The 12,088-nt window shown below is 44.7% G+C and overlaps 1 protein-coding gene across 1 annotated transcript in view; it reads right to left on the bottom strand.

Moving 5' to 3' along the window:
* COP1 (COP1 E3 ubiquitin ligase) overlaps nucleotides 1–12,088 on the bottom strand; it is a 180,669-nt gene that overhangs the window by 39,679 nt on the left and 128,902 nt on the right. Inside the window, exons 16-18 of the mRNA XM_066597491.1 lie at nucleotides 8,030–8,147; nucleotides 6,314–6,438; nucleotides 4,043–4,203 (exon numbers count right to left, since the gene is read on the bottom strand). Coding sequence (XP_066453588.1) covers nucleotides 4,043–4,203; nucleotides 6,314–6,438; nucleotides 8,030–8,147 — 404 coding nt within the window. The remainder of the gene's footprint in view (nucleotides 1–4,042; nucleotides 4,204–6,313; nucleotides 6,439–8,029; nucleotides 8,148–12,088) is intronic.

Here is a 12,088-nt window from a genome sequence, read left to right as displayed (position 1 = left end):
CATTCATCAGAATGTTTCATGATTTCCAGTGGATACAATCTGTCCTGGCTACTGTTATTCGAGCGAGTATCACTCTGTCTTTTGTTTTTGACATCCTACACTCACAATAAATAGATCAACTTCACAGAGACAGAAGAAAATGTAGACGTCTGCAACATGAGATGCCTCTACCTGGCTTCAAACCGCTTCTACAAGGTCTGGCGGAGCAGCAACACAAGTCTGCAGACTCTGTTCTTCTGTAAATGTCAACCGCTAGCCGGCAGATATCCCTGCTGGGGACCACAACGCTGATTACTAATAAATCACCTCTTATTTCCCCCTTGCCTGTTTTGCTATAAATTAACTTTAAAAGGAACTTTTGAGCGCTTTCCAAATCCAGTCGGCTAAGACATTGCAATTCTAGCATTTAGTGTGTATTCCTTTAGATCGCTCGTGTATAAGGATTGTGGTACATGAAAGGCTTTATCTTGCTTTGTGATACGAAGGAATAAAAAAAGGGGGCGTTTGAAGTAGCAAGGTGAAAAGTTTAACCGGTGAAGACAAAAAAGAATGATGGAAGTGTGACCCGGCTCTCACCCGACTACTCTGCAGATCGCGCTAATCAAGAGTTTTCACCATGTACGTCTTAATATCTATGAAATATGGAGCACATAAACACAACGCTACAGTATCAGGAGAGAATAAATCAAATCTCATTATATATAAGGAGTGCAGGGGAGCCAAACTCAAGATCATCCACCCTAGTGATGGTTCATACGGCCAAATAGCCCACCATTCTTGGTCCAGAGAGGACTGGAGAAGGAAATGTGTGCCCCAAATATAAAAACCCTTACCCAGGAGCCTCAAGGTAGATGTAGTGACTGACCCTGTAGTACGTCTTCCATTATACATCAATCCACAACTTGTAGACCGTCATCAAAATGTTGAAGAACACCTGTCACTATGGGGAGAGCTGCCTCGCGTGTATGTGAGGAATACCCAGATCTGCTCATTACATGACTTGTAGCCTGTATTTATCACCATTTTTTCCTCACCAGGCTCCATCTATGTGATTTTTGTTTCCTGGAGATCCTGCTTTCCTATCTCTCTGTAGCTCATCCTCAGAAGCATGGAGGACATTATACAGCAGTACAGCTCTGAATAAAGCACTGGGGTGATCTAAAACACTTACTAAAGCCTTTAGCAGCAGTGTCTGTGTGCGTCTCTATGCTTTGCTCTAACTCTGCAGTAGCTTCCTCCTACTTTTTTGCCTCTTCATACCCTTCTATAGGTAGCGGCTGTAACCTGATCTCTCAGTGAGTTTTTGCTGGCCTTTGCTTCTCTCATCACTCGCTTGAGCAATTTTTTTCGGACAGCGTAAAGTCACCCTAACGTAAGGGATTGTCCAAAGTGGGCAGACCCTTTAACAGATTTCATATATGTTGTGCCTTGCTGTCCTATTGAAGGCCGGACAAAGAGGTACTGCTGGTCAAAAGGTAAACAGCTGGTGCAAATGGACTATAGCCAATGAGCGGGGTTGGTGAGGGCAAATGCTGTGTATCATAGCATTGGCATTCTAAACTAAACAGACAGACAGACCAAATGCACAAAAAGGGCTTTTTCTATCTATATGTATGTATCATATCTATGTTGCATTCATAAATCTCCTTTCACACACATACGTAACATGCCACCACGGCTGAGCAGCAAGTTATTTTCCCCCTGCAACCACTTTTCAAGGTTTCGTACATGTTCGAAAAAAAAGGCTGGATTCATTAGCCAATGCCTGCGTGAGCGTTTTCTCTCTCCACCAGCTTACAGTTGCATTAACCTTTACCTAAGCTAATTTTCTGCTTGCAGTTTCTTTATCTGGATCTACTGGTTGATTGCAGTGCTGATATTACTTCTTTGGTACTTCTAGTAGTTGCATCGCCTCCCCCTCCCCCCTCCTTTTTTCCTTCCTCCTCTTCTCAATTGCCTTATCTGCAGTAATGAACTCTTTCAGACAAACAGCCAGCAATTTGCTCCGCTTTATCCTAACGAGTAGAAGGGTCGGAGAAGAGAAATTAATATGCAGAGTCATATTCGGCTTTGTGCACGAACACCTTTTGTATTGTTTTTAAGCTATTGGAAGCGCCGGAGCTAGGAACAAAAAAAAAAAAAAAAAGTCCTACTAAACAAGAATCTCGCTCAGCATCTATTACCTGAAACTGATCTAAATTCAATGCGGTGATGGGAACGGACTTAGCGGGTAGCACAATTCTCATTGCGTTTGTTTCATTTGTTTAACGGAGTTCTTTGAGCCCTTCTATTTATACAAGAGTCTGCGGTAAGAATGCATTGAAGGTCAACGCCGGCGAAGAGCGGGACGGCAAAACAATATCTTTTTTTCTAGACGCGGTGGAGTCAGTTATGCATTTACTGAAGTTCAGCGGTGAGGAGGTCTAAGAAGATGGATTCTCAAAAGAACTTCTGAAAGCTTCTCAGCGATTGTTCGGAACCTCATTCAGCGCTTCATACCGGAGAGATTCGCTTGCTGACTTTATTTTGCTTTCAAAAGCAGTAAGAATGCGATTCGGTTTTGGTGTTTTGTGGTGTAACTAGTAGAACAAAGGTCTGCTACATGAATCTGCCACCTTACATGCCCAGCAGATAGCCGATCGACAAAATGCTACAAAGTGGCGTAGAAGAAATGGGGCAGGTAACTGTAAAATGAAGAAAAAGGCTCACACTTTCCAATGGCCTCTCTTGTCCAGCGCCGCCACTCCGGTCCGAGCCCTAAGGAGACTGCAATAGTCACATGCAGTTCATTGCTCAGCCAATCACTGGGCGTCTACGGCACACAACCGCTGAACCCAGTGATTAGCTAAGAGGGCATGTGAGAATGTTGTAGTCTCTCGTGGGATTAGACAGTAGAGTGCAGGATGGAGGCGGCTATTGCAGAAGAGAGTATGCTTTTTTTTCTGTATTTTAGACTGCTATGGGCACCGTTGAACCCTACTAGAGATGGGCGAGCACGCTCGGTTAAGGCAGATACTTGAGCGAGCGGGTGGGGGGGGGGGCAGGGAGAGTGAGAAATCTCTCGCAGCCCACCCCACCCCCCCATTTGCTGGGACGAGCATGCAGATACTCGAGAACAGCGATGCTCGCTCGAGTATCTGCCTCAACCGAGCATGCTCGCTCACCTCTAGTCCCTACATATACACACAACAGCTACTATGAAGAGATCAGGTTACATGCAGATATTATTGTATGGAGTCATTTGGATGCATACGAGGTCTTCACGACAACGTTCCAGGTATAACGAGGTGATGCGAGGTCATCACATTTCTCAGTGGTGCAGCTCAGTCTATGGGCTATTGTTATAAAATGTTCCCACATGAATCAAGTGCACTAAAATGTGTCTCCCATTACCCACCAGGTCATCCTCACACAAGCCCACGATCATATTAGGGGCACTTTGGTAGGGTCCTCCCATTAGGGGGTTGTCCAGTTACTAGACATTTCCTCTATGGCTATAGCTGTGCTCAAAAAACCTTTCCTCAGCCCCATCGTCCTCCTGGCGTTTGTGGTGGAGGAGGTCGTCACCTGCTGTCACCCAACTGCCATAGCATTGTCATTCTGACTTCCTGGCATCAGTGCTCACATCCTGGGCAGAATGATGCCAGGAGTTCAGAACGATGGCACTGGTGGCAGCGGTTAAGTGACATCCGGTGACGCCACCCTACACAACAATCGCCGAGAGGACGGCGGTGCGGCGGCGTTGGAGCTTGAGGGCTGTGAACACCCAAGCATAGGTCCTTTTGTTATCTCAGCAGAACTGGACCCATGAAGGAAATGATCTTTAGTATCCGGACAACCTGTTCAAGACTGACCAACAAGACATCTTTCCATTATGAGGAACCCACTGGTTTTAGGTACGCCTTGTGGCGTGAGTGCGGTTGGTTGTCATCTTGCCTAGGGTCATTTACTGTACATATTATCTGCAACAAAGTTGACTCCTTCACTTTTTTTTATGGATGGAATGAAGTTTTGGAAGTGGCTTGACATTGATTGGTCTTACCCCATCGGGAAGAGCCCTCCAGCACACAGCGCTCACAAACTCATTGGTGTCATCCTCTTTGCGGTCCTTGTCCAGCACACTCTTAACAGTGTCAAACTTGAAAGTCAGAAGGGTTTTCGAGAGACCCTTATAGTACAGGTAGAGGGAATTGTTTTCACTTCCTATAAAAAAAAAGAGATATATCATCAGTCCTGAAAGTGAACCAACCCCGAAACAAGCATCACAATGGGACACTGGAAGAGAAAGAACATATTCCACTCTACGGACAAACGTCACATGTATGCCGGTAATGGGGAAAGCTGCGGCTCTGCACTTCATACTTGTAATGCACATGGCAGTCCGCTCATAATTTATATCCAAAGCTGAATCGGCATCTTGGTCGCGCTGTATAATGTGAAGAAAACGCTATGTTGGACTACAAATCAGCAAGAAACGCTGACTTTTTTTTTCATGTTTTCATACAAGGTTAAAGTGTTCACCTCAAAGACATGACGCCTTATAAGACAGATTTCAGCTGATTGCCATGGATCCAGCTTCTATAACCCACAACGATCAGCAGTTTACGCCGGGGTGTCTGGCCAAAAAATGTGTGTATGGATTGGGTATTAAAGGGTTGATTTCTTTTAGCTTGGTCATAGAAGAGAGTCCCCAATATGGCGCAGCGGCAGGGATTTCAGTTTAGCCAGCCGTAGGTTTCATTCCCATGGCTGTATGAGCAGCCCACGTCTGACCAGTCAGCCTCCAGCCAAGCACAGGTTGGGAAACGTTGGCCTTATTCACACAAGGGATCACGAAAATACTCCCACATGAAATCCGTGCGCCTTCTTGTGGTTTTTTTTCTGCGCATGTGGAAAACCATGAATATGCATGCAAAATACATGCAATACCCAGTGAATGTGCTCAGCTGCAGTCCGTGAAAATGCTGACTATTCTGCAGACTGAAACTGCACGTGCTCACGTGAATGAGTGGTTAGTCTTAGAAGCAGTGATGAAGGTAGGAGCATTAACCCCCTAATTACGGAGCCCCCCTGTCCTTTTATTTTTTGTCATTTTCAGTTTCTCCTCCCCACAAAAAAAAAAAAAAAATAAATAAATAAATCCTAAACTCTTGTTTTTCTGTCAACCATAGCTGTCCAAGGTGGAGTGAAATGGAAAAAATGCAATTCCGCCATCTTTAATGGGGAGGGGCTGTTTCTTGGCGTTTCAGCGTTCACACTGTAGCAAAAATGACATAACTAAAAAAATAAATGCAATTTCTTCTTGTCATCTACAGACAGACAATACTATTTTTTTTAATCTTTCAGTCGATGTGGCTGCGCGTGGGGATAATTTGCGGGACGTCTTGTAGTTTCTACTTGTACTATTTTGGAGTACACACAACTTTTTTTATAGCTTTTTATTACACTTTTTTTCTTGGAGACAGAGTGAACAAAAAACCCCATTATTCTGGCGTTGTGTATTGGACTTATGATTGTTTGATTATTTCTACCATATACTGCAATACCTTAGTATTGCAGTATATTGTGTTATCTGCCAGCATTCTATTAAAACAGGCGACAGGCCTATCTTAATGAGCGGAAATACAAAGCATCTCTGGGGGCTTCAGAAGGGCCCCGGCTACAATGACATCTGGAAGGCACCCTGATTAGGGGATATAACAGCTGCGATTGGCATGAACGCAGACTGCAGCTGTTGTGACTGTGTGCCAGTTATTAAAGACAGCTTACAACGACTGTGTCGGAGCGGACTCTGTTCCTGACCCGCTCCACACAAATGCTGCACACCCAGAATGTAACACGCATGTCCTGGGACCGGAAGAGATTAAAGAACTTGGTGGAAAAAAAAAAAAACAACCTATTTTTATATAATCATGTGACTTTAGTGGCAGTTACCTAAAACTGCTGCTATGGGAAAGCACATCCCTAGTTAAAGGGGTTTTCCAGGGTAGGTATAAAATCACTGCTGTCAGTGCACAGGAAAATTAATATGTAGACTGGAGGCAGGGACAGAACCTAATGGCACACCGACAGCAGAGGGAAGCCAGGGGTGGAGACTGACCACACACTATTCAGAACAGTACAACGTTAGCCCACCTGCCTACCACTCCAGGCTGCACATGAATTGTTCCGCCCCATGACATATTATGCTTTTCCTGGACAACCCCTTTAATTGCATATGCAAGATCATCAAAAACAATAGTGTGCAAATAAAGTCAATCAGATCATAAAAATCGGCGATCACTGTGATAAAAGCAAATAAGACAATACTGACCACAGGCAATATAATCTCCATTAGATGCCAAACCAACAAAATTCTTTTCATTGATGTGACCCTTGAAGGAGCGCAGGCAATGTGGTCTGGTGACGTTCCACAACTTCAGCTGACTGTCCGTGGACCTACAAAATAAAGGAGACTGAGCAGGGACTGTATGTGGAACAGTATAGACAAGTGAACATGATAATCTAAGACACAAAATTATACACACATGCAGGAACCCAACAATATTCTTCACGTATCTGTCAAGTGTAGAAAACAAAATGTCGATATACCCTACAGGGGCGAGAGTTAAACAAAGGGGAAAAATGATTGTTCTCAGTAAGAGAAACAACAGTAATGTTGTAGATATGATACCTTTCAATGGCTGACATGGTGAGATTAATTTGCACTTAATACTAGAACAGGATGAGTAGAGGAGGTCATAATTAGTCCACTGATAAGGATGTGAAAGTTTTATGGTCTCTATGCTGGTTCTAGAGGGTCACCAGGCCAGAGTGTTATCTCTGCTCCAGGTTCCTCATATGGTCCACCTCACCATGAAACCTTTTGAAATGTTTATTCCTGTGTTGAGTGTCCAAAAGGGTTACAAAAATGTGCTTTCTTCAATTCCTTAATGACATAGAACACATGAAGGTAACTATATTAAAGGGTAACTGCAAATTTCAATGTTGTGCCCGTGGCTAGAAAAATGCTCAGCCACAGGTAATGGTGTGAATATTTTTTATGCAAGATTTGGTACGGATTGTCCGCTGCGGAAAATCAGCTGTGTGTGAAGGCACCCCGTGTGCAACCGTTGCAAGAACTGAAAGCGGTTATCGCTCCAAAATCATTTATCACCTACCCACATGGAAAGTGACTGATCGCTGGAAGTATGACTGCTGAGAACTCTAGAGATCAGGAGAAGTCACCAGGTGAATGGAGTGGTGGTGTGCAAATGTGACCACAGCGCCACTCACAGTCTATGGAGACATAATGGTAGTGCTCAGCTATCTGCGTCATCCCTATAGGAGAAAATGGAGAGAGGGAACACAAGCGCCTCAAATTCTCATGAACCCTGGAGTTCCCAGCAGTCGGACACCAGAATTCAGTCCTTTATGTGGATAGATGATAAATGATTATGGTGGGTTAACCCCCTTAAAATAGTAGCCCTTTCCGGTAGTCACTTTTGGAAGCCTGTTAGGGAATCAAGCAAGAAACGTCTGAATACGTTTCTAACTATCTGAGAAGAGGACATCTCGTGTAATGCAATCGTTTTTCTCGATCAACCGTAGTAACTATGGCTATGTTAGAAAATGCTTAATTTGCGGCCCCTGAGGACAGGGCTTGAGATCTCCTCAGTCATCAGGGCTGTGCAAGTTCTGTATGTTCATAATTAGCACCAACTGGACCGCCATCTCCAGCACTTGGTTAATAAGCTGCTGCACTTCAGTGTAAAAGTACAGAAAACACTTGGCGGGTCTCCATGGAGATCTCCTCGCCGCTCGGAAAGCCACTCGAAGGCATTATGCCCATTAATTGCTGATGATGCCTGCAACGTACAGACACAATGCAGCCCGGCACACCAGGCAGTCATTCTCAACCATTATTTGTACGGTAATGGAAATATTTCACCTTTCCGGATCTTATCCGAGGACAGCGGGAAGCATCTGAGGATAAATCTACATGGAGCACTCAAGTCTATTTTTCCTCCTAGACGCAAAAGTTACTTACGCAGAGACGATCTCCTCCCCATTGACGAACTTGGCATAAGAGACAGCTTTACGATGCCCTTTAAACACCATGATCGGCTGTTTAGTGTTCCGGAGGTCATAATAGTGGACACAGTGATCTGGAGATAGGAATAGAGGGGGGATAAAAGGAGTTAAACTGCAGTGTGGATTACAATGAAGCGGCGAGGCGCCATCACATCCGTTAAATTAATAACACTACAATTCCATTGATTTTTAGTGTACATCCATTTTTTATGTGGAGGCTCGTAAATTGTAACAACAAATCAAAATTAGTACATGTTGGCAATTTAAGCGATCGGATAATTTGTTACTAAGGCAGAGGATGTGGGAGCTATTTAGTGGTGATTGATTGTGGCCAGGGGTCAGGTTACTCGGAACCCAATTCCTTGGCTGCCGGCCCATGCACACCAATGGCTGGGTTCACAGAACAACTCCCATAGCAACACAGGGAACACTAATCTAGGGCTACAAGAATTACAATGGGATGAACTGGACGTCTGCCCAAGAACTGGTAATCGTTTCTAACTAGATCAGATATATACGGTAGCTGTGTGGGAAGAGAGTTAGCATAACTTGTATGTTTATTGATGTAAATCTCTGCTCAGTCTGTGTTTAGGAGTCCAGGGGGCGGTCCTAGTCGGTGATGGATAGCGGACAGTTTTTTGTTTGCTTTTACATATAGCAATGGCTCCAATCAGCATTGGGTGGGAGGTGCATGGTTAACAAGTGGAGACCTTCCTGCAAAGCCATTGGATAGCCGTTGAAAGACAACGATGACCTATTAACACCTGACGAAAATGAATCGACCAGCGACTTTTTTTAGTTGAGCTGAAAAGCAACGACTAGGCAACAAATTCTCCTTCGTCAACAAGTTGGTGGCTGAGTTTAATGAAATAAACCTTCATTATGGTCTTTGGAATATGACCACATATAAGGTAATGGGGGTCTCTAGGGATGTTCTAGAAAATGGATCAGTCATAGCGGTCATGTATCCGAGCGGGTGCAGAGCCTCATGCGAGGATACATAACTGTGCTGCAGCATAACCAGACATCTGCTATTCAAGGACCATGGAAAGCCATGTGGAAAGCTGAGTGCGACGGCAACTATTGTACTACTGCATGACTAAGCAGACCTGCCACTTAGGAGCTGTAATGGGGATCATGTGATATTTTGGGGGGACAGGCCATCGCTGCTGGTATTACCTTTTTAACAAGGAGGATTGTGCACTAAGGAAGTTTGGAGCTGCGAGGACCAAAATGACAGACACAGAATAAATGTTTCCCCAAATGCTCTTTAGGGGGACAATTAGATTAGGCCAATGGTTCATAGCCCTGGATCCTCATGCCAGCAGTGCAGATTGTCTATGTTTCCAGCTGATGAACAAGAATTAGAACCATTGACACTTTACATCCGAAAACCGTGCTGTTGCAAGAGCTTCTGGATATTAAAAACTGCAAGGTGCCGCAAACGTTGCAGTTTTGTTGCTTTAAAGGGGCCTGTCCCGCTTCTAGACATTTTATGCAGCAAGAACACAGCCTGCAGTACCAACCTGGGCCACTGTGCAATATATGGAGCTGTCCGCTTCCTACAGCAAAACTGCTAAAAGTTGGCCAACACCCCCCTTTTAGTTTAATTTACTTCAATGGGCGAAAAGGAAGGCATTACAAACCAAGAGTCTGATTCTTGCACGGCTGACACACCGTATTGCCTTGGTTTTTACTCTATACGAATATACCTAACCTGCCATAATAATGCAGCTGTTCATTAATTATGCTGACAAAACTCATCATGGTTTCCCATGGCAGGAAGCAGTGTCATTAGCCAACTACCGGCAGCTCTGGAGGAGGAGGAGTGATGGGATGTCAATATCCGTACATCGTTTACAAGGAGATCACACAGAATGATGGAGGTCTGCAACCGCCACCTGATGCACACATGGACCGTTACTATGCAACAGCCTGAAGTCCAATAGATCTTATCCTACTATGCAAAAGAAAAGTATCAAAAACCAGGATTTTAAGTAAAAACTCTGGATTTCAGCGAGGTTTCCTTTAAAGTCGAGATCACTCACCGGCTCGGAAATATTTAACAAAAGGTTGAAAAGTCTTATTATATTTAGCCTAGCGATATGTAGTTGGAGGCATGAGGATTGTATGATGTGAAGCAGCACTGGCGCTGCTCCCCCGCCCACACACCGCTGACTGACAGCTCCCGTCATGTACAATCTCATACAGCAAGGCTGTCAATCACTGTGTGTGGGCGGGAGACAAGAGGCCTAGGCTTTATCTACCAGTCTTACAGCACAGAAATATATAAAATCACTGAAACAGATCCTAGAAAACGGTCTATCCGGAGATCAGCACCCCCCCCCCCCCTCCGTAGGCTTTTAGAGCTTTTATCTTATGACTCAATCTGCATCATAAGAGAAAAGCAGTTCAAGTAACAAAAAAGGAAATATCTACTTTCTTTAAGGGCTCATGTCCACGGGCAAAATATGATTTAAGATCCGCAGCGGATCTCCCGCATGCGGATCCGCATCCCATAGGGATGCATTGACCACCCGCGGGTAGATAAATACCCGCGGATCGTCAATAAAAGGGATTTTTAAAAAAATGGAGCATGGAAAAATCCGGACCATGCTCCATTTTCGTGCGGGTCTCCCGCGGGGACGGCTCCCGCGGGCTTCTATTGAAGCCTATGGAAGCCGTCCGGATCCGCGGGAGACCTAAAATAGGAATTTAAAGTATTTACCATCCGGCGCGGGCGGGGAAGGTCAGCTGTTCCTCACGGCCGCATCTTCCTTGCTTCGGCTCGGCGGATGTGCCCGGCGCATGCGCGCGGCACGTCGGCGACGTGCCGCCGGCGTCAGGAATTCATCCGCCGGCCGAAAATGAAGATCCGGCCGTGAGGAACAGCTGATCTTCTCCGCCCGCGCCGGATGGTAAATACTTTTAAATTCTTATTTTCGGCGCTCATGTCCGCGGGGCAGGAGGGACCCGCTGCAGATTCTACATGGAGAATCTGCAGCGGATCTGATTTTCCCCGTGGACATGAGGCCTAAGGGGTTTGGTTCAGGATTGGACAGAAAAAAAAGGTCTAGAGGTTTTGCAGAAACGGCACCAAATCTGTCCATGGGCTGCGCCTGGTGGTGCGGCTCCTCTCCATTCAAGTGAATGGAGCTGAACTGCAATAGCAGATGATCTATGGCCAGATGATACTTCAGAAACATTCTAATAGGCGAATTTCAATCCTGAGACTCCATGGGGACACGGGCCCATGTGAACGATGATGATCTGCGCACAGCGCTGCGGAATATGTATGTGCGATGTAATTGATTAGAAGAGCACATACTTTTTCTTGTCCTGAACAAACTTTTTAAAGGGCTCACCAGAGGTGCAACTAGAACTTCTTGGGTCCCGATGCAAAATCTGTAACAGGGCCCCCTACCTACCATGTGCTGTTTATAATACTAGTGCAACGATCTCTTAACTTTTTGGACCATTCTCTAGACTTCGCCATAAATCTAACATGCAATAAAACATTTGTCAAAAAAAGTCCCACGCAGTCCAGGTATGTGATGTGTTTTATCTCAAACACACCTGATACAACTAATGAAGATCTTGATTAGTTGCATCAGGTGTGCTTGAGACAAAACCTGATTTGCAAATGTGTACGCTTATGAGTGATTCTATTCAGTGGGTTGAATAATTCTGAGAAAGCAGTAGGTACTAAAGTGGCATTGTGTGTTGAATTTGCAGAAGCCACTTATTATATATGGAGTTGTGTTGAGCTGTTTAAATTGTTCTTCTTTGATTGGACTCTTACAAAACAGGAATATTTGCCAAATTCACAACCTTTCATCTATTTTGCAATGGGGATTGACTTAATCCGCTACAAGCATTCTGTAGCTTTTCTCACTGCATTTCTAATGGCAAGGTGTGAATCCAGCCTAAATCTGTTGCATTGATCTTCTGCAACATTACCGATATGTATGAACAGTCATATACTTAGAAACCTTTGACCCGCTAGACAGCAATA

The sequence above is a fragment of the Eleutherodactylus coqui genome, chromosome 3 (genome assembly GCF_035609145.1).
Source record: "Eleutherodactylus coqui strain aEleCoq1 chromosome 3, aEleCoq1.hap1, whole genome shotgun sequence".
NCBI classification, from domain to species: Eukaryota; Metazoa; Chordata; class Amphibia; order Anura; family Eleutherodactylidae; genus Eleutherodactylus; species Eleutherodactylus coqui.
The sequence above is the reverse complement of the archived record's forward strand: the minus strand, read 5'-3'. Positions and strand labels throughout refer to the sequence as shown.